Raw genomic sequence first — 23,879 nt, 5'->3', positions numbered from 1 at the left:
CGGGTACAGAGTCAATGTGCGGGGTTAGTCGAGGTAATTGAGGTAATATGGACAAGTAGGTAGAGTTAAAGTGACTATGCGTAGATCAAAAACAGAGAGTAGCAGAAGTGTAAAAGAGGGGTCTGGGTAGCCATTTGATTAGATGTTCAGGAGTCTTATGGCTTGGGGGCTAGAAGCAGTCTAGAAGCCTCTTGGACCTAGACTTGGCACACTGGTGCCGCTTGCTGTGCGGTAGCATAGAGAACAGTCTATGACTAGTAGAGACCCAACTGGGTATTTCCCACCCCACTTTAGCTTGTTCGCACAATACATGTGGCCATTGATTAAAATTCAATATAAATTTGAGTGAACTATCCACATAGCAATATTTAGAAATGGGGACTTTTATTTTAGAAGGTTTCTGCATTACCATACGAACGTGGCGTCCTCATTTGTGCTGCTGGCAGAATACTAGTGGCGAGGAGGGGGAGGCAAAACCTTATTTTGCCGTTCTCCTTGCTGCATCTGCATCTATGGAACTGGACTGGGGATGCTGAACCGCATCAAGGGAACAATATTGATTCAAATGTTATCCTGTTGAATACGTCCATATTCTCAATCTATCGGCAATCAAGGTGGAACTTTTAGAGAAAGTAGGTGAATCAAGTGTCTGGTGCGCAAAACTTGTTTTTTCTGACGGGGCAAATTGACCTGATCCCGCTGCAACCAGCTCGCGGAGGAGACAAGAGGCGCTCGCCTTTCTCCCAGCCCAGTGGATTGTAGCAAATTCTATTGTGATGCTAAAATGAGGTCGTAAGAGGGAGAGGGCTGACCAACGACCAGAAGTGAAGCTATCCACGGGATTTCTGCAAAATCCATTTGAAGTTAACATGTTTCTTTTCGTTTGTTCCATCCATTTAATGTTTGTGGAGCGTTTCATTTTCACCACTTGTTGTTGACTGTTGGAACGAAGTCAAATTGTTTCAACAGACAGACTGCGGCGAGAGAGGGAAGGCAAAACCATGTTTCATTCGCTGACTAAGATTCGGTAGTGTTAGGAAATGATTTAGCCTGTCTGATATGAGTGGACATGCCCCTCTCGGTATGCGCTGCAGAAGACTTTAATGAGAAAAGGAAAACATAACAAATCATTTATTCAATCTTTTCGAAATAATTTCCCCTCTGCTGTGGGTCTGGTGGACTGAATAGGACCCGAGCCACCAGGACCAGGCTTCCTCGGCAGTGCTAGTGATTATGGATAGCAGTCTCCCCAGCTACAGTACAGTCATACACCGAGGAAAGACGCTGTTTCTGGAGGCTCGACTCCTGGGTGGGGCGCCCTGGGGGTTTCAGCTCAAAGGAGGTCTGGAACATGGAGAAGAGTTGATCGTCTCGAAGGTAAGACAGTTCCATGTCTATGTCAGTTGCTCCCCTAGCTGAGTTTACTTATATACATATCCATATTTCCGGGATCTAAACTAGAACTAGTGCACGCTCCCTCCCCGTCCACCCTTCCCCCCAAATTGCTACTTTGTAATATCAGGCCTATGAACACAGCTGTCATAATTGGGATTATTAAGTGAAAAGTCCCCAAGGGCAACATTGTTACTACCCCCGGGCTCGGTGGAAGGAAGGACTGTGACGTTGCTACAGTGTTACAATGTGTCTGTTTACAGAGTCGCGTTACAATGTGTTTATTTCATAGAAGAGGAATTGAGCAATTTTTGATTTCCGATTGTATTTGATCTGCAGTACATGTTGCGACAGACAAATCATGTCTGGAACTCATCCGCGACCAGATGTTTTTCCGTGTTCCTCATCAAGAGTAAAATGACTTAAATGTAAATGTAAAGGTTTACAGTTAGTACATTACATTACATTTAAGTCATTTTAGCAGACGCTCTTATCCAGAGCGACTTACAGGAGCAACTTTTGATGAACGCTTGGAGTGAGATTTTGCCTAGAAGGGGGGACTGTGGGTCCTCCCCGATAAAAAAAAAAAAAAAAAACAGTTTTAAAGCTAATTTCCTGCAATTCTATGTATTTTTTACATTTACATGGTTTAGGCTTATGACCAGGGAGGGGGGGGGGGACACAGGTCAGGGGTATTCAGAATGCTTTGACCATTAAATGAACACAAACAATTTGACGACTTTGACATTTTTTTTTTTTGGGGTGACATTTTTAACTATGCTAATATTTTTTTTAAAACATATTTTTTGAGATGGTTTGAAACTTTATTCAGACAGTAATGAAATTAGACGGGGAGACAGGCAAATGGCAAAAACAGTGAGAAGGTTGGTGGGAATTGCTCTGCATAGGAAATACTAATATGAATGGTTGATGGCTTTGGGTAACCAAATATTCGATTGCAGTCTCCTTGTCCATTGAGTGCTGTCAAGGTAAGGACACAAACATTTGTGTCCTTACCTGCTGCCTAAACCTCTCGCTGCCTAAACCTCTCGCTGCCATGCTTTTGTCTGCACCAGAAATCTGAGGTCTCATGATCGGCTCCATATGCTTTTACATGTGTAGGCTACTGTTAGGAATAACAACTATCTGAAGGCCTTTCACTGTGCTTTACATTACTACTGTTAGTAATAACATCTGAAGGCCTTTCACTGTGCTGTTAGGAATAACAACTATCTGGCCTTTCACTGTGCTTTACATTACTACTGTTAGGAATAACAACTATCTGAAGGCCTTTCACTGTGCTTTACATTACTACTGTTAGGAATAACAACTATCTGAAGGCCTTTCACTGTGCTTTACATTACTACTGTTAGTAATAACAACTATCTGAAGGCCTTTCACTGTGCTTTACATTACTACTGTTAGTAATAAAGGCCTTTCACTGTGCTTTACATTACTACTGTTAGGAATAACAACTATCTGGCCTTTCACTGTGCTTTACATTACTACTGTTAGTAATATTACTACCTTTCACTGTTACATTACTACTGTTAGAATAACAACTATCTGAAGGCCTTTCACTGTGCTTTACATTACTACTGTTAGTAATAACAACTATCTGAAGGCCTTTCACTGTGCTTTACATTACTACTGTTAGGAATAACAACTATCTGAAGGCCTTTCACTGTGCTTTACATTACTACTGTTAGTAATAACAACTATCTGAAGGCCTTTCACTGTGCTTTACATTACTACTGTTAGTAATAACAACTATCTGAAGGCCTTTCACTGTGCTTTACATTACTACTGTTAGGAATAACAACTATCTGAAGGCCTTTCACTGTGCTTTACATTACTACTGTTAGGAATAACAACTATCTGAAGGCCTTTCACTGTGCTTTACATTACTACTGTTAGGAATAACAACTATCTGAAGGCCTTTCACTGTGCTTTACATTACTACTGTTAGGAATAACAACTATCTGAAGGCCTTTCACTGTGCTTTACATTACTACTGTTAGGAATAACAACTATCTGAAGGCCTTTCACTGTGCTTTACATTACTACTGTTAGGAATAACAACTATCTGAAGGCCTTTCACTGTGCTTTACATTACTACTGTTAGGAATAACAACTATCTGAAGGCCTTTCACTGTGCTTTACATTACTACTGTTAGGAATAACAACTATCTGAAGGCCTTTCACTGTGCTTTACATTACTACTGTTAGTAATAACAACTATCTGAAGGCCTTTCACTGTGCTTTACATTACTACTGTTAGTAATAACAACTATCTGAAGGCCTTTCACTGTGCTTTACATTACTACATTACTACTGTTTCACTGTGCTTTACATTACTACTGTTAATAACAACTATCTGAAGGCCTTTCACTGTGCTTTACATTACTACTGTTAGTAATAACAACTATCTGAAGGCCTTTCACTGTGCTTTACATTACTACTGTTAGGAATAACAACTATCTGAAGGCCTTTCACTGTGCTTTACATTACTACTGTTAGTAACAACTAACCTTTCACTGTGCTTTACATTACTACTGTTAGGAATAACAACTATCTGAAGGCCTTTCACTGTGCTTTACATTACTACTGTTAGGAATAACAACTATCTGGTGGCCTTTCACTGTGCTTTACATTACTACTGTTAGGAATAACAACTATCTGAAGGCCTTTCACTGTGCTTTACATTACTACTGTTAGTAATAACAACTATCTGAAGGCCTTTCACTGTGCTTTACATTACTACTGTTAGGAATAACAACTATCTGAAGGCCTTTCACTGTGCTTTACTATTACAACTATCTGTTTCACTGTGCTTTACATTACTACTGTTAGGAATAACAACTATCTGAAGGCCTTTCACTGTGCTTTACATTACTACTGTTAGGAATAACAACTATCTGAAGGCCTTTCACTGTGCTTTACATTACTACTGTTAGTAATAACAACTATCTGAAGGCCTTTCACTGTGCTTTACATTACTACTGTTAGGAATAACAACTATCTGAAGGCCTTTCACTGTGCTTTACATTACTACTGTTAGGAATAACAACTATCTGAAGGCCTTTCACTGTGCTTTACATTACTACTGTTAGGAATAACAACTATCTGAAGGCCTTTCACTGTGCTTTACATTACTACTGTTAGGAATAACAACTATCTGAAGGCCTTTCACTGTGCTTTACATTACTACTGTTAGGAATAACAACTATCTGAAGGCCTTTCACTGTGCTTTACATTACTACTGTTAGGAATAACAACTATCTGAAGGCCTTTCACTGTGCTTTACATTACTACTGTTAGTAATAACAACTATCTGTTTCACTGTGCTTTACATTACTACTGTTAGTAATAACAACTATCTGAAGGCCTTTCACTGTGCTTTACATTACTACTGTTAGTTAGAATAACAACTATCTGAAGGCCTTTCACTGTGCTTTACATTACTACTGTTAGTAATAACAACTATCTGAAGGCCTTTCACTGTGCTTTACATTACTACTGTTAGTAACAACTAACAACTGTGCTATCTACTGAAGGCCATTACTACACTGTGCTTTACATTACTACTGTTAGTAATAACAACTATCTGAAGGCCTTTCACTGTGCTTTACATTACTACTGTTAGTAATAACAACTATCTGAAGGCCTTTCACTGTGCTTTACATTACTACTGTTAGTAATAACAACTATCTGAAGGCCTTTCACTGGCCATTACTACTGTTAGTAATAACAACTATCTGTGGCCTTTCACTGTGCTTTACATTACTACTGTTAGTAATAACAACTATCTGAAGGCCTTTCACTGTGCTTTACATTACTACTGTTAGTAATAACAACTATCTGAAGGCCTTTCACTGTGCTTTACATTACTACTGTTAGTAATAACAACTATCTGGTGGCCTTTCACTGTGCTTTACATTACTACTGTTAGGAATAACAACTATCTGGTGGCCTTTCACTGTGCTTTACATTACTACTGTTAGGAATAACAACTATCTGAAGGCCTTTCACTGTGCTTTACATTACTACTGTTAGGAATAACAACTATCTGAAGGCCTTTCACTGTGCTTTACATTACTACTGTTAGTAATAACAACTATCTGAAGGCCTTTCACTGTGCTTTACATTACTACTGTTAGTAATAACAACTATCTGAAGGCCTTTCACTGTGCTTTACATTACTACTGTTAGTAATAACAACTATCTGAAGGCCTTTCACTGTGCTTTACATTACTACTGTTAGTAATAACAACTATCTGAAGGCCTTTCACTGTGCTTTACATTACTACTGTTAGGAATAACAACTATCTGAAGGCCTTTCACTGTGCTTTACATTACTACTGTTAGTAATAACAACTATCTGAAGGCCTTTCACTGTGCTTTACATTACTACTGTTAGTAATAACAACTATCTGAAGGCCTTTCACTGTGCTCACTGTGCTTTCACATTACTACTGTTAGGAATAACAACTATCTGAAGGCCTTTCACTGTGCTTTACATTACTACTGTTAGGAATAACAACTATCTGAAGGCCTTTCACTGTGCTTTACATTACTACTGTTAGGAATAACAACTATCTGAAGGCCTTTCACTGTGCTTTACATTACTACTGTTAGTAATAACAACTATCTGAAGGCCTTTCACTGTGCTTTACATTACTACTGTTAGTAATAACAACTATCTGAAGGCCTTTCACTGTGCTTTACATTACTACTGTTAGGAATAACAACTATCTGAAGGCCTTTCACTGTGCTTTACATTACTACTGTTAGGAATAACAACTATCTGAAGGCCTTTCACTGTGCTTTACATTACTACTGTTAGGAATAACAACTATCTGAAGGCCTTTCACTGTGCTTTACATTACTACTGTTAGTAATAACAACTATCTGAAGGCCTTTCACTGTGCTTTACATTACTACTGTTAGTAATAACAACTATCTGAAGGCCTTTCACTGTGCTTTACATTACATTACTACTGTTTTCACTGTGCTTTAGTAATAACAACTATCTGAAGGCCTTTCACTGTGCTTTACATTACTACTGTTAGTAATAACAACTATCTGAAGGCCTTTCACTGTGCTTTACATTACTACTGTTAGGAATAACAACTATCTGAAGGCCTTTCACTGTGCTTTACATTACTACTGTTAGTAATAACAACTATCTGAAGGCCTTTCACTGTGCTTTACATTACTACTGTTAGGCCTTTCACTGTGCTTAACAACTATCTGAAGGCCTTTCACTGTGCTTTACATTACTACTGTTAGTAATAACAACTATCTGAAGGCCTTTCACTGTGCTTTACATTACTACTGTTAGTAATAACAACTATCTGAAGGCCTTTCACTGTGCTTTCTTACATTACTACTGTTAGTAATAACAACTATCTGAAGGCCTTTCACTGTGCTTTACATTACTACTGTTAGGAATAACAACTATCTGAAGGCCTTTCACTGTGCTTTACATTACTACTGTTAGTAATAACAACTATCTGAAGGCCTTTCACTGTGCTTTACATTACTACTGTTAGGAATAACAACTATCTGAAGGCCTTTCACTGTGCTTTACATTACTACTGTTAGTAATAACAACTATCTGAAGGCCTTTCACTGTGCTTTACATTACTACTGTTAGGAATAACAACTATCTGAAGGCCTTTCACTGTGCTTTACATTACTACTGTTAGTAATAACAACTATCTGAAGGCCTTTCACTGTGCTTTACATTACTACTGTTAGTAATAACAACTATCTGAACTGTGCCATTACTACTGTTAGTAATAACAACACTGTGGCCTTGTGCTTTACATTACTACTGTTAGTAATAACAACTATCTGAAGGCCTTTCACTGTGCTTTACATTACTACTGTTAGTTAACAACTATCTGAAGGCCTTTCACTGTGCTTTACATTACTACTGTTAGGAATAACAACTATCTGAAGGCCTTTCAGGCCTTTCACTGTGCTTTACATTACTACTGTTAGTAATAACAACTATCTGAAGGCCTTTCACTGTGCTTTACATTACTACTGTTAGGAATAACAACTATCTGAAGGCCTTTCACTGTGCTTTACATTACTACTGTTAGTAATAACAACTATCTGAAGGCCTTTCACTGTGCTTTACATTACTACTGTTAGTAATAACAACTATCTGAAGGCCTTTCACTGTGCTTTACATTACTACTGTTAGGAATAACAACTATCTGAAGGCCTTTCAGTGCTTTACATTACTACTGTTAGTAATAACAACTATCTGAAGGCCTTTCACTGTGCTTTACATTACTACTGTTAGGAATAACAACTATCTGAAGGCCTTTCACTGTGCTTTACATTACTACTGTTAGTTAGAATAACAACTATCTGAAGGCCTTTCACTGTGCTTTACATTACTACTGTTAGTAATAACAACTATCTGAAGGCCTTTCACTGTGCTTTACATTACTACTGTTAGTAATAACAACTATCTGAAGGCCTTTCACTGTGCTTTACATTACTACTGTTAGTAATAACAACTATCTGAAGGCCTTTCACTGTGCTTTACATTACTACTGTTAGTAATAACAACTATCTGAAGGCCTTTCACTGTGCTTTACATTACTACTGTTAGTGCTTTAATTACTACAACTATATCTGAAGGCCTTTCACTGTGCTTTACATTACTACTGTTAGTAATAACAACTATCTGAAGGCCTTTCACTGTGCTTTACATTACTACTGTTAGTAATAACAACTATCTGAAGGCCTTTCACTGTGCTTTACATTACTACTGTTAGTAATAACAACTATCTGAAGGCCTTTCACTGTGCTTTACATTACTACTGTTAGTAATAACAACTATCTGAAGGCCTTTCACTGTGCTTTACATTACTACTGTTAGTAATAACAACTATCTGAAGGCCTTTCACTGTGCTTTACATTACTACTGTTAGTAATAACAACTATCTGAAGGCCTTTCACTGTGCTTTACATTACTACTGTTAGGAATAACAACTATCTGAAGGCCTTTCACTGTGCTTTACATTACTACTGTTAGGAATAACAACTATCTGAAGGCCTTTCACTGTGCTTTACATTACTACTGTTAGGAATAACAACTATCTGAAGGCCTTTCACTGTGCTTTACATTACTACTGTTAGGAATAACAACTATCTGAAGGCCTTTCACTGTGCTTTACATTACTACTGTTAGGAATAACAACTATCTGAAGGCCTTTCACTGTGCTTTACATTACTACTGTTAGGAATAACAACTATCTGAAGGCCTTTCACTGTGCTTTACATTACTACTGTTAGGAATAACAACTATCTGAAGGCCTTTCACTGTGCTTTACATTACTACTGTTAGGAATAACAACTATCTGAAGGCCTTTCACTGTGCTTTACATTACTACTGTTACTGTGCTTTACATTAACAACTATCTGAAGGCCTTTCACTGTGCTTTACATTACTACTGTTAGGAATAACAACTATCTGAAGGCCTTTCACTGTGCTTTACATTACTACTGTTAGGAATAACAACTATCTGAAGGCCTTTCACTGTGCTTTACATTACTACTGTTAGGAATAACAACTATCTGGTGGCCTTTCACTGTGCTTTACATTACTACTGTTAGGAATAACAACTATCTGAAGGCCTTTCACTGTGCTTTACATTACTACTGTTAGGAATAACAACTATCTGAAGGCCTTTCACTGTGCTTTACATTACTACTGTTAGTAATAACAACTATCTGAAGGCCTTTCACTGTGCTTTACATTACTACTGTTAGGAATAACAACTATCTGAAGGCCTTTCACTGTGCTTTGAAGGCCTTTCACATTACTACTGTTAGGAATAACAACTATCTGAAGGCCTTTCACTGTGCTTTACATTACTACTGTTAGTAATAACAACTATCTGAAGGCCTTTCACTGTGCTTTACATTACTACTGTTAGGAATAACAACTATCTGATGGCCTTTCACTGTGCTTTACATTACATCATATATTTAATTCACATTTTCTTTACACTCTTGAGAACAAATCAAATATTTGGAAGTCCATGAATACTGTACACACACACACACACACACACACACACACACACACACACACACACACACACACACACACACACACACACACACACACACACACACACACACACACACACACATCACCCATCACCCATACTTGCTCATCTTCAGAGTCTTGATAGCGATAGTTCTGAACAGGACTGTGGTGGTCATGGCTGCCAGTCTCACGGTAACTGACTATTAATGAAGAACGATGGGCCTTTGTAACATCAACATTTTTAAAAAGTTGAATAAATTAATTGGATTTACAGCATCACAATAAATCCATTCTTTGTTTTAGTCAGGTCTAAAGAAACATTATGATAGGAAGAAAATGTATTTCAGAAGAACAGAATATGACTTGTCCTACTGTATGTTATGTGGCTGTGCTCCCTGCCATGGGCTGTAGGCTTGTTCATTTAGCTGACAAGATATGCTTATAAGTCCCATGACATTATATTATATGATTTTGTAGTAAAGAAGAATATAATTGAACTTAAAATGGAAAGGATATTTTTCCCATTCCAGAGCGAGAGCGCAGGACAAGTGGTTATGTTGAGCATATATGGTGATCATTTGAAACAGGTCCTATACGCTAGATTTAGAGTTATTTGGCAATTTTAGTTGTGAATGATACAAACCTTAGAATGTCTTAGAAATTAAAACGTATATGAGCTGCATGATGCGACTAAAATTTTGATCGAAAATAATTTGTCTGCTTTGAAAAAAATAAAATAATAATAATAATAATAATTACAAAACAATGTGTTCTAGTTCCGTATTTTAAAATGTCAACCATCTTTCAGAGATTCAGTTGTAGAGACTCATGGGAAGTGTAGTCCTTTATGCCTGGATGATGGTCTTAGTTGATTGATGATTTGAGAAAGTAGAGAGAAAAAAAAGCTTGAGCTCAGATCCTTGCCTCCTTTTATCAAGTAATCATATTTTCACCTATCATACTTTTCTCAATTAAATCTAGTCTTTGCTAATACAGTACCAGTCAAATGTTTGGACACACCTACTCTACTAATTCAAAGGTTTTTCTTTATTTGTACAATTTTCTACATTGTAGAATAATAGTGAAGACATCAAAACTATGAAATATCACATATGGAATCATGTAGTAACCAAAAAAGTGTTAAACAAATCAAAATATATTTTATATTTGAGATTCTTCAAAGTAGCCACCCTTTTGCCTTGATGACAGCTTTGCACACTCTTGGAATTCTCTCAACCAGCTTCATGAGGTAGTCGCCTGGAATGCATTTCAATTAACAGGTGTGCCTTGTTAAAAGTTAATTTGTGGAATTTATTTCCTTAATGCATTTGAGCCAATCAGTTGTGTTGTGACAAGGTAGGGGTGGTATACAGAATATAGCCCTATTTGGTAAAAGACCAAATCCATATTATGGCAAGAACAGCTCAAATGAGCAAAGATAAATGACAGTCCATCATTACTTTAAGACATGAAGGTCAGTCCATCATTACTTTAAGACATGAAGGTCAGTCCATCATTACTTTAAGACATGAAGGTCAGTCAATACGGAACATTTCAAGAACTTTTAAAGTTTCTTCAAGTGCAGTCGCAAAAACCATCAAGCGCTATGATGAAACTGGCTCTCATGAGGACCGCCACAGAAAATGGGAGACCCAGAGTTACCTCTGCTGCAGAGGATAAGATCATAAGAGTTACCAGCCTCAGAAATTGTAGCCCAAATAAATGCTTCACAGAGTTTAAGTAACATCTCAGACACATCTCAAAATCAACTGTTCAGAGGAGACTGTGTGAATCAGGCCTTCGTGGTGGAATTGATGCAAAGAAACAACTACTAAAGGAGAGACGTGCCGGGGCCAAGAAACACGAGCAATGGACATTAGACCGGTGGAAATTTGTTCTGGAGTCCAAATTGGAGATTTTTGGTTCCAACCGCCATGTATTTGTGAGACGCGGTGTGGGTGAACAGCTGATCTCCGCATGTGTATTTCCCACCATGAAGCATGGAGGAGGAGGTGTTATGTTGTGGGGGTGCTTTGCTGGTGACACTGTCTGTGATTTATTTAGAATTCAATGCACACTTAACCAGCATGGCTACCACAGCATTCTGCAGAGATACAGCCTCCCATCTGGTTTGGGCTTAGTGGGACTATTATTTGTTTTTCAACAGGATAATGACCCAACACACCTCCAGGCTGTTTAAGGGCTATTTGACCAAGAAGGAGAGTGATGGAGTGCTGCATCAGATGACCTGGCCGCCACAATCCCCTGACCTCAACCCAATTGAAATGGTTTGGGATGAGTTGGGCCACAGAGAGAAGGAAAAGCAGCCAACAAGTGCTCAGCATATGTGGGAACTCCTTCAAGACCATTGGAAAAGCATTCTAGGTGAATCTGATTGAGGGAATGCCAAGAGTATACAAAGCTGTCATCAAGGCAAAGGGTGGCTATTTGAAGAATCTCAAATATAACATACATTTTGATTTGTTTAACACTTTTTTGGTTACTACATGATTCCATAAGTGTTATTTCATAGTTTTGATGTCTTCACTATTATTCTACCATGTAGACAATAGTACAAATAAAATCATTTTATTGAGAAGGTGTTCTAAAACTTTTGACCGGTAGTGTATTGTGTTGTGTATTATGTATTGAATTGTATTGTGTAGTGTACGTAGGTAGTTTTGTATTATGTAGTGTAGTGTATTGTATTAGGTTGTGTGTTATGTAGTGTGTAGTGTATTGTGTTGTGTACTGTATAGTGTAGTGTGTAATGTAGTGTGTAGTGTATTGTATAGTATGTATTGCGTAATGTGTATTGTGTAGTCTAGTGTTTAGTGTAGTGTGTATTGTGTAGTGTATTGTGTTGTGTGTATTGTAGCGTGTATTATGTCATGTGTATTGTATTGTGTAGAGCTTATTGTGTGTTGTGGTGTGTAGTTTTCATTGTGTATTGTATTGTGTAGTGTGTATTGTGTAGTGTAATGTGTATTATATATTGTATTGTCTATGTATTGTGTAGTGTGCATTGTAGTGTGTATTGTGTTTTGTAGTGTAGGGTGAACTATGTATTGTATTGTGTATGTGTGGTGTAGTGTATTGTCTATGTATTGTGTAGTGTATTGTCTATGTGTGGTGTATTGTCAATGTATTGTGTATTGTGTAGTGTATTATCTATTTTATTCATTCTATTTGTTGTTTCCTGTTTGGACCCCAGGAAGAGCTAATTGGGGATCTTAATGAATGACTATTTATTTCATTTTAAATCCGGCGTGAGAGGCTGTTACAGTATAACAGGTAGGGCTGGTGTGACATCAGTTACAATTCTGTTAGAAGGCGTGAAAGGATTACATAAAGCTGTACGTTAACACTGTGGCCTGGCTTTTTATGGCATATCAGTATAGTTGGGCTACAAAAACAACTCTGTCATGAGTATGAGCTCCAGAGAGAGGTTAGGGATGGTCTGACATGTTTATATCGTGAATCGTCTCTGGTGTTGCAGTGCTGGTGGTGTCTGACCGTGAGGCAGTGTGTCTGGAGCAATACAGCCTACTCTGTGAACTGGGGTGGGGCCGTGGCGGGCTGGGAGAGGTGGGTGGGCGGGAGAAAGAGAAAGCGAAGAGTCGGGTGCGGCCGTGGCGGAACTCGTTGTGTGGCGGTGGTGATGTATCTTTAATGTTATTGAGCGTGTCCTTTCAGCACTTCACACACTAAGCCGCTTTACTGCAGGGAGGGGGGAGGGATGCTGCGTCACCACTACCAGTCTCACCAGCAGCAGTACCAGTTCTACACTAAGCCGCTTTACTGCAGGGAGGGGGGAGGGATGCTGCGTCACCACTACCAGTCTCACCAGCAGCAGTACCAGTTCTACACTAAGCCGCTTTACTGCAGGGAGGGGGGAGGGATGCTGCGTCACCACTACCAGTCTCACCAGCAGCAGTACCAGTTCTACACTAAGCCGCTTTACTGCAGGGAGGGGGAGGGATGCTGCGTCACCACTACCAGTCTCACCAGCAGCAGTACCAGTTCTACACTAAGCCGCTTTACTGCAGGGAGGGGGGAGGGATGCTGCGTCACCACTACCAGTCTCACCAGCAGCAGTACCAGTTCTATACTAAGCCGCTTTACTGCAGGGAGGGGGAGGGATGCTGCGTCACCACTACCAGTCTCACCAGCAGCAGTACCAGTTCTACACTAAGCCGCTTTACTGCAGGGAGGGGGAGGGATGCTGCGTCACCACTACCAGTCTCACCAGCAGCAGTACCAGTTCTACACTAAGCCGCTTTACTGCAGGGAGGGGGAGGGATGCTGCGTCACCACTACCAGTCTCACCAGCAGCAGTACCAGTTCTACACTAAGCCGCTTTACTGCAGGGAGGGGAGGGATGCTGCGTCACCACTACCAGTCTCACCAGCAGCAGTACCAGTTCTATACTAAGCCGCTTTACTGCAGGGAGGGGAGGGATGCTGCGTCACCACTACCAGTCTCACCAGCAGCAGTACCAGTTCTACACTAAGCCGCTTTACTGCAGGGAGGGGGGAGGGATGCTGCGTCACCACTACCAGTCTCACCAGCAGCAGTACCAGTTCTATACTAAGCCGCTTTACTGCAGGGAGGGGGAGGGATGCTGCGTCACCACTACCAGTCTCACCAGCAGCAGTACCAGTTCTATACTAAGCCGCTTTACTGCAGGGAGGGGGGAGGGATGCTGCGTCACCACTACCAGTCTCACCAGCAGCAGTACCAGTTCTACACAAAGACATGCTTCCACTGCAGGGAGGGGGGAGGGATGCTGCGTCACCACTACCAGTCTCACCAGCAGCAGTACCAGTTCTACACTAAGCCGCTTTACTGCAGGGAGGGGGGAGGGATGCTGCGTCACCACTACCAGTCTCACCAGCAGCAGTACCAGTTCTACACGGACAGGCTTCCACTGCAGGGAGGGGGAGGGATGCTGCGTCACCACTACCAGTCTCACCAGCAGCAGTACCAGTTCTACACGGACAGGCTTCCACTGCAGGGAGGGGAGGGATGCTGCGTCACCACTACCAGTCTCACCAGCAGCAGTACCAGTTCTACACAAAGACAGGCTTCCACCGGTGGTCACACTGCAGAGATCCCCGGGGGAACCCAGAGACAGAACCATAACAGGACCAGAGACAGGACCAGAGACAGGACCAGAGACAGGACCATGACAGGACCAGAGACAGGACCATGACAGGACCAGAGACAGGACCAGAGACAGGACCAGAGACAGGACCAGAGACAGGACCAGAGACAGGACCAGAGACAGGACCAGAGACAGGACCAGAGACAGGACCAGAGACAGGACCAGAGACAGGACCATAACAGGACCAGAGATAGAACCAGAGACAGGACCAGAGACAGGACCAGAGACAGGACCAGAGACAGGACCAGAGACAGAACCATAACAGGACCAGAGACAGGACCAGAGACAGGACCAGAGGCAGGACCAGAGACAGAACCATAACAGGACCAGAGACAGGACCAGAGACAGGACCAGAGGCAGGACCAGAGACAGAACCATAACAGGACCAGAGGCAGGACCAGAGACAGGACCAGAGACAGGACCAGAGACAGGACCAGAGACAGGACCAGAGGCAGGACCAGAGACAGAACCATAACAGGACCAGAGACAGGACCAGAGACAGGACCAGAGGCAGGACCAGAGACAGAACCATAACAGGACCAGAGACAGAACCATAACAGGACCAGAGACAGGACCAGAGGCAGGACCAGAGACAGGACCATAACAGGACCAGAGACAGAACCTGAGACAGGACCATAACAGGACCAGAGACAGGACCAGAGACAGGACCAGAGACAGGACCATAACAGGACCAGAGACAGGACCAGAGACAGGACCAGAGACAGGACCAGAGACAGGACCATAACAGGACCAGAGACAGGACCAGAGACAGGACCAGAGACAGGACCAGAGACAGGACCAGAGACAGAACCAGAGACAGAACCAGAGACAGGACCAGAGACAGGACCAGAGACAGGACCAGAGACAGGACCAGAGACAGAACCAGAGACAGGACCAGAGACAGGACCAGAGAGTAGGGCCAGAGACAGAACCAGAGACAGAACCAGAGAGCAGGGCATGGTAGTCTGGTGTAGGATAGGTCAGAGACAGGGCATGGTAGTCTGGTGTAGGATAGGTCAGAGACAGCATGGTAGCCTGGTGTAGGATAGGTCAGAGACAGCATGGTAGTCTGGTGTAGGATAGGTCAGAGACAGCATGGTAGTCTGGTGTAGGATAGGTCAGAGACAGGGCATGGTAGTCTGGTGTAGGATAGGTCAGAGAGCAGGGCATGGTAGTCTGGTGTAGGATAGGTCAGAGACAACATGGTAGTCTGGTGTAGGGTAGGTCAGAGACAGCATGGTAGTCTGGTGTAGGATAGGTCAGAGAGCAGGGCATGGTAGTCTGGTGTAGGATAGGTCAGAGACAGGGCATGGTAGTCTGGTGTAGGATAGGTCAGAGACAACATGGTAGTCTGGTGTAGGATAGGTCAGAGAGCAGGGCATGGTAGTCTGGTGTAGGATAGGTCAGAGACAGGGCATGGTAGTCTGGTGTAGGATAGGTCAGAGACAGCATGGTAGTCTGGTGTAGGATAGGTCAGAGACAGGGCATGGTAGTCTGGTGTAGGATAGGTCAGAGACAGGGCATGGTAGTCTGGTGTAGGATAGGTCAGAGACAGCATGGTAGTCTGGTGTAGGATAGGTCAGAGAGCAGGGCATGGTAGTCTGGTGTAGGATAGGTCAGAGAGCAGGGCATGGTAGTCTGGTGTAGGATAGGTCAGAGACAGCATGGTAGTCTGGTGTAGGATAGGTCAGAGACAGCATGGTAGTCTGGTGTAGGATAGGTCAGAGACAGGGCATGGTAGTCTGGTGTAAGATAGGTCAGAGACAGCATGGTAGTCTGGTGTAGGATAGGTCAGAGACAGGGCATGGTAGTCTGGTGTAGGATAGGTCAGAGACAGCATGGTAGTCTGGTGTAGGATAGGTCAGAGACAGGGCATGGTAGTCTGGTGTAGGATAGGTCAGAGACAGGGCATGGTAGCCTGGTGTAGGATAGGTCAGAGACAGCATGGTAGTCTGGTGTAGGATAGGTCAGAGAGCAGGGCATGGTAGTCTGGTGTAGGATAGGTCAGAGAGCAGGGCATGGTAGTCTGGTGTAGGATAGGTCAGAGACAGCATGGTAGTCTGGTGTAGGATAGGTCAGAGACAGCATGGTAGTCTGGTGTAGGATAGGTCAGAGACAGGGCATGGTAGTCTGGTGTAAGATAGGTCAGAGACAGCATGGTAGTCTGGTGTAGGATAGGTCAGAGACAGGGCATGGTAGTCTGGTGTAGGATAGGTCAGAGACAGCATGGTAGTCTGGTGTAGGATAGGTCAGAGACAGCATGGTAGTCTGGTGTAGGATAGGTCAGAGACAGGGCATGGTAGTCTGGTGTAGGATAGGTCAGAGACAGGGCATGGTAGTCTGGTGTAGGATAGGTCAGAGAGCAGGGCATGGTAGTCTGGTGTAGGATAGGTCAGAGAGCAGGGCATGGTAGTCTGGTGTAGGATAGGTCAGAGACAGCATGGTAGTCTGGTGTAGGATAGGTCAGAGAGCAGGGCATGGTAGTCTGGTGTAGGATAGGTCAGAGAGCAGGGCATGGTAGTCTGGTGTAGGATAGGTCAGAGAGCAGGGCATGGTAGTCTGGTGTAGGATAGGTCAGAGAGCAGGGCATGGTAGTCTGGTGTAGGATAGGTCAGAGAGCAGGGCATGGTAGTCTGGTGTAGGATAGGTCAGAGACAGCATGGTAGTCTGGTGTAGGATAGGTCAGAGAGCAGGGCATGGTAGTCTGGTGTAGGATAGGTCAGAGAGCAGGGCATGGTAGTCTGGTGTAGGATAGGTCAGAGACAGGGCATGGTAGTCTGGTGTAGGATAGGTCAGAGACAGCATGGTAGTCTGGTGTAGGATAGGTCAGAGAGCAGGGCATGGTAGTCTGGTGTAGGATAGGTCAGAGACAGCATGGTAGTCTGGTGTAGGATAGGTCAGAGACAGGGCATGGTAGTCTGGTGTAGGATAGGTCAGAGACAGGGCATGGTAGTCTGGTGTAGGATAGGTCATAGACAGGGCATGGTATTCTGGTGTAGGATAGGTCAGAGAGCAGGGCATGGTAGTCTGGTGTAGGATAGGTCAGAGAGCAGGGCATGGTAGTCTGGTGTAGGATAGGTCAGAGAGAGGGGATGGTAGTCTGGTGTAGGATAGGTCAGAGACAGGGCATGGTAGTCTGGTGTAGGATAGGTCAGAGAGCAGGGCATGGTAGTCTGGTGTAGGATAGGTCAGAGAGCAGGGCATGGTAGTCTGGTGTAGGATAGGTCAGAGAGCAGGGCATGGTAGTCTGGTGTAGGATAGGTCAGAGAGCAGGGCATGGTAGTCTGGTGTAGGATAGGTCAGAGAGCAGGGCATGGTAGTCTGGTGTAGGATAGGTCAGAGACAGGGCATGGTAGTCTGGTGTAGGATAGGTCAGAGAGCAGGGCATGGTAGTCTGGTGTAGGATAGGTCAGAGACAGCATGGTAGTCTGGTGTAGGATAGGTCAGAGACAGGGCATGGTAGTCTGGTGTAGGATAGGTCAGAGAGCAGGGCATGGTAGTCTGGTGTAGGATAGGTCAGAGGCAGGGCATGGTAGTCTGGTGTAGGATAGGTCAGAGACAGGGCATGGTAGTCTGGTGTAGGATAGGTCAGAGACAGCATGGTAGTCTGGTGTAGGATAGGTCAGAGAGCAGGGCATGGAAGTCTGGTGTAAGATAGGTCAGAGAGCAGGGCATTGTAGTCTGGTGTAGGATAGGTCAGAGAGCAGGGCATGGTAGTCTGGTGTAGGATAGGTCAGAGAGCAGGGCATGGTAGTCTGGTGTAGGATAGGTCAGAGACAGGGCATGGTAGTCTGGTGTAGGATAGGTCAGAGAGCAGGGCATGGTAGTCTGGTGTAGGATAGGTCAGAGACAGGGCATGGTAGTCTGGTGTAGGATAGGTCAGAGAGCAGGGCATGGTAGTCTGGTGTAGGATAGGTCAGAGACAGGGCATGGTAGTCTGGTGTAGGATAGGTCAGAGAGCAGGGCATGGTAGTCTGGTGTAGGATAGGTCAGAGAGCAGGGCATGGTAGTCTGGTGTAGGATAGGTCAGAGAGCAGGGCATGGTAGTCTGGTGTAGGATAGGTCAGAGAGCAGGGCATGGTAGTCTGGTGTAGGATAGGTCAGAGAGCAGGGCATGGTAGTCTGGTGTAGGATAGGTCAGAGAGCAGGGCATGGTAGTCTGGTGTAGGATAGGTCAGAGAGCAGGGCATGGTAGTCTGGTGTAGGATAGGTCAGAGGCAGGGCATGGTAGTCTGGTGTAGGATAGGTCAGGGACAGCATGGTAGTCTGGTGTAGGATAGGTCAGAGAGCAGGGCATGGTAGTCTGGTGTAGGATAGGTCAGAGACAGGGCATGGTAGTCTGGTGTAGGATAGGTCAGAGAGCAGGGCATGGTAGTCTGGTGTAGGATAGGTCAGAGAGCAGGGCATGGTAGTCTGGTGTAGGATAGGTCAGAGAGCAGGGCATGGTAGTCTGGTGTAGGATAGGTAAGAGAGCAGGGCATGGTAGTCTGGTGTAGGATAGGTCAGAGAGCAGGGCATGGTAGTCTGGTGTAGGATAGGTCAGAGACAGCATGGTAGTCTGGTGTAGGATAGGTCAGAGACAGCATGGTAGTCTGGTGTAGGATAGGTCAGAGACAGCATGGTAGTCTGGTGTAGGATAGGTCAGAGACAGCATGGTAGTCTGGTGTAGGATAGGTCAGAGACAGCATGGTAGTCTGGTGTAGGATAGGTCAGAGACAGCATGGTAGTCTGGTGTAGGATAGGTCAGAGACAGCATGATAGTCTGGTGTAGGATAGGTCAGAGAGCAGGGCATGGTAGTCTGGTGTAGGATAGGTCAGAGACAGGGCATGGTAGTCTGGTGTAGGATAGGTCAGAGAGCAGGGCATGGTAGTCTGGTGTAGGATAGGTCAGAGACAGGGCATGGTAGTCTGGTGTAGGATAGGTCAGAGAGCAGGGCATGGTAGTCTGGTGTAGGATAGGTCAGAGACAGGGCATGGTAGTCTGGTGTAGGATAGGTCAGAGACAGCATGGTAGTCTGGTGTAGGATAGGTCAGAGACAGCATGGTAGTCTGGTGTAGGATAGGTCAGAGAGCAGGGCATGGTAGTCTGGTGTAGGATAGGTCAGAGACAGCATGGTAGTCTGGTGTAGGATAGGTCAGAGAGCAGGGCATGGTAGTCTGGTGTAGGATAGGTCAGAGACAGCATGGTAGTCTGGTGTAGGATAGGTCAGAGACAGCATGGTAGTCTGGTGTAGGATAGGTCAGAGACAGGGCATGGTAGTCTGGTGTAGGATAGGTCAGAGAGCAGGGCATGGTAGTCTGGTGTAGGATAGGTCAGAGACAGGGCATGGTAGTCTGGTGTAGGATAGGTCAGAGACAGGGCATGGTAGTCTGGTGTAGGATAGGTCAGAGACAGGGCATGGTAGTCTGGTGTAGGATAGGTCAGAGACAGCATGGTAGTCTGGTGTAGGATAGGTCAGAGACAGGGCATGGTAGTCTGGTGTAGGATAGGTCAGAGACAGCATGGTAGTCTGGTGTAGGATAGGTCAGAGAGCAGGGCATGGTAGTCTGGTGTAGGATAGGTCAGAGAGCAGGGCATGGTAGTCTGGTGTAGGATAGGTCAGAGACAGCATGGTAGTCTGGTGTAGGATAGGTCAGAGACAGCATGGTAGTCTGGTGTAGGATAGGTCAGAGACAGCATGGTAGTCTGGTGTAGGATAGGTCAGAGACAGGGCATGGTAGTCTGGTGTAGGATAGGTCAGAGAGCAGGGCATGGTAGTCTGGTGTAGGATAGGTCAGAGAGCAGGGCATGGTAGTCTGGTGTAGGATAGGTCAGAGACAGCATGGTAGTCTGGTGTAGGATAGGTCAGAGAGCAGGGCATGGTAGTCTGGTGTAGGATAGGTCAGAGAGCAGGGCATGGTAGTCTGGTGTAGGATAGGTCAGAGACAGGGCATGGTAGTCTGGTGTAGGATAGGTCAGAGACAGCATGGTAGTCTGGTGTAGGATAGGTCAGAGAGCAGGGCATGGTAGTCTGGTGTAGGATAGGTCAGAGACAGCATGGTAGTCTGGTGTAGGATAGGTCAGAGACAGGGCATGGTAGTCTGGTGTAGGATAGGTCAGAGACAGGGCATGGTAGTCTGGTGTAGGATAGGTCAGAGACAGGGCATGGTATTCTGGTGTAGGATAGGTCAGAGAGCAGGGCATGGTAGTCTGGTGTAGGATAGGTCAGAGAGCAGGGCATGGTAGTCTGGTGTAGGATAGGTCAGAGACAGGGCATGGTAGTCTGGTGTAGGATAGGTCAGAGACAGGGCATGGTAGTCTGGTGTAGGATAGGTCAGAGAGCAGGGCATGGTAGTCTGGTGTAGGATAGGTCAGAGAGCAGGGCATGGTAGTCTGGTGTAGGATAGGTCAGAGAGCAGGGCATGGTAGTCTGGTGTAGGATAGGTCAGAGAGCAGGGCATGGTAGTCTGGTGTAGGATAGGTCAGAGAGCAGGGCATGGTAGTCTGGTGTAGGATAGGTCAGAGACAGGGCATGGTAGTCTGGTGTAGGATAGGTCAGAGAGCAGGGCATGGTAGTCTGGTGTAGGATAGGTCAGAGACAGCATGGTAGTCTGGTGTAGGATAGGTCAGAGACAGGGCATGGTAGTCTGGTGTAGGATAGGTCAGAGAGCAGGGCATGGTAGTCTGGTGTAGGATAGGTCAGAGGCAGGGCATGGTAGTCTGGTGTAGGATAGGTCAGAGACAGGGCATGGTAGTCTGGTGTAGGATAGGTCAGAGACAGCATGGTAGTCTGGTGTAGGATAGGTCAGAGAGCAGGGCATGGAAGTCTGGTGTAAGATAGGTCAGAGAGCAGGGCATTGTAGTCTGGTGTAGGATAGGTCAGAGAGCAGGGCATGGTAGTCTGGTGTAGGATAGGTCAGAGAGCAGGGCATGGTAGTCTGGTGTAGGATAGGTCAGAGACAGGGCATGGTAGTCTGGTGTAGGATAGGTCAGAGAGCAGGGCATGGTAGTCTGGTGTAGGATAGGTCAGAGACAGGGCATGGTAGTCTGGTGTAGGATAGGTCAGAGAGCAGGGCATGGTAGTCTGGTGTAGGATAGGTCAGAGACAGGGCATGGTAGTCTGGTGTAGGATAGGTCAGAGAGCAGGGCATGGTAGTCTGGTGTAGGATAGGTCAGAGAGCAGGGCATGGTAGTCTGGTGTAGGATAGGTCAGAGAGCAGGGCATGGTAGTCTGGTGTAGGATAGGTCAGAGAGCAGGGCATGGTAGTCTGGTGTAGGATAGGTCAGAGAGCAGGGCATGGTAGTCTGGTGTAGGATAGGTCAGAGAGCAGGGCATGGTAGTCTGGTGTAGGATAGGTCAGAGAGCAGGGCATGGTAGTCTGGTGTAGGATAGGTCAGAGGCAGGGCATGGTAGTCTGGTGTAGGATAGGTCAGGGACAGCATGGTAGTCTGGTGTAGGATAGGTCAGAGAGCAGGGCATGGTAGTCTGGTGTAGGATAGGTCAGAGACAGGGCATGGTAGTCTGGTGTAGGATAGGTCAGAGAGCAGGGCATGGTAGTCTGGTGTAGGATAGGTCAGAGAGCAGGGCATGGTAGTCTGGTGTAGGATAGGTCAGAGAGCAGGGCATGGTAGTCTGGTGTAGGATAGGTCAGAGAGCAGGGCATGGTAGTCTGGTGTAGGATAGGTCAGAGAGCAGGGCATGGTAGTCTGGTGTAGGATAGGTCAGAGACAGCATGGTAGTCTGGTGTAGGATAGGTCAGAGACAGCATGGTAGTCTGGTGTAGGATAGGTCAGAGACAGCATGGTAGTCTGGTGTAGGATAGGTCAGAGACAGCATGGTAGTCTGGTGTAGGATAGGTCAGAGACAGCATGGTAGTCTGGTGTAGGATAGGTCAGAGACAGCATGGTAGTCTGGTGTAGGATAGGTCAGAGACAGCATGATAGTCTGGTGTAGGATAGGTCAGAGAGCAGGGCATGGTAGTCTGGTGTAGGATAGGTCAGAGACAGGGCATGGTAGTCTGGTGTAGGATAGGTCAGAGAGCAGGGCATGGTAGTCTGGTGTAGGATAGGTCAGAGACAGGGCATGGTAGTCTGGTGTAGGATAGGTCAGAGAGCAGGGCATGGTAGTCTGGTGTAGGATAGGTCAGAGACAGGGCATGGTAGTCTGGTGTAGGATAGGTCAGAGACAGCATGGTAGTCTGGTGTAGGATAGGTCAGAGACAGCATGGTAGTCTGGTGTAGGATAGGTCAGAGAGCAGGGCATGGTAGTCTGGTGTAGGATAGGTCAGAGACAGCATGGTAGTCTGGTGTAGGATAGGTCAGAGAGCAGGGCATGGTAGTCTGGTGTAGGATAGGTCAGAGACAGCATGGTAGTCTGGTGTAGGATAGGTCAGAGAGCAGGGCATGGTAGTCTGGTGTAGGATAGGTCAGAGACAGCATGGTAGTCTGGTGTAGGATAGGTCAGAGACAGCATGGTAGTCTGGTGTAGGATAGGTCAGAGACAGGGCATGGTAGTCTGGTGTAGGATAGGTCAGAGGCAGGGCATGGTAGTCTGGTGTAGGATAGGTCAGAGAGCAGGGCATGGTAGTCTGGTGTAGGATAGGTCAGAGACAGCATGGTAGTCTGGTGTAGGATAGGTCAGAGAGCAGGGCATGGTAGTCTGGTGTAGGATAGGTCAGAGAGCAGGGCATGGTAGTCTGGTGTAGGATACGTCAGAGACAGGGCATGGTAGTCTGGTGTAGGATAGGTCAGAGACAGCATGGTAGTCTGGTGTAGGATAGGTCAGAGACAGGGCATGGTAGTCTGGTGTAGGATAGGTCAGAGACAGCATGGTAGTCTGGTGTAGGATAGGTCAGAGACAGCATGGTAGTCTGGTGTAGGATAGGTCAGAGACAGGGCATGGTAGTCTGGTGTAGGATAGGTCAGAGAGCAGGGCACGGTAGTCTGGTGTAGGATAGGTCAGAGACAGGGCATGGTAGTCTGGTGTAGGATAGGTCAGAGACAGGGCATGGTAGTCTGGTGTAGGATAGGTCAGAGACAGGGCATGGTAGTCTGGTGTAGGATAGGTCAGAGACAGCATGGTAGTCTGGTGTAGGATAGGTCAGAGACAGGGCATGGTAGTCTGGTGTAGGATAGGTCAGAGACAGCATGGTAGTCTGGTGTAGGATAGGTCAGAGAGCAGGGCATGGTAGTCTGGTGTAGGATAGGTCAGAGAGCAGGGCATGGTAGTCTGGTGTAGGATAGGTCAGAGACAGCATGGT

At 45.0% G+C, this 23,879-nt stretch overlaps 1 protein-coding gene across 1 annotated transcript in view; it reads left to right on the top strand.

The window, feature by feature from the left end:
* The first annotated feature begins 472 nt into the window (after nt 1-472).
* The window catches only part of LOC118380269 (protein Shroom3-like), a 196,133-nt gene continuing 172,726 nt past the window's right edge, over nt 473-23,879 (top strand). Inside the window, exon 1 of the mRNA XM_052525020.1 lies at nt 473-1,377. Within this exon, the coding sequence (XP_052380980.1) occupies nt 1,234-1,377 (144 nt within the window). The 5' untranslated portion in view covers nt 473-1,233. The remainder of the gene's footprint in view (nt 1,378-23,879) is intronic.

This window comes from Oncorhynchus keta, chromosome 9, assembly GCF_023373465.1.
Source record: "Oncorhynchus keta strain PuntledgeMale-10-30-2019 chromosome 9, Oket_V2, whole genome shotgun sequence".
NCBI lineage: Eukaryota > Metazoa > Chordata > Actinopteri > Salmoniformes > Salmonidae > Oncorhynchus > Oncorhynchus keta.
The sequence above is the reverse complement of the archived record's forward strand: the minus strand, read 5'-3'. Positions and strand labels throughout refer to the sequence as shown.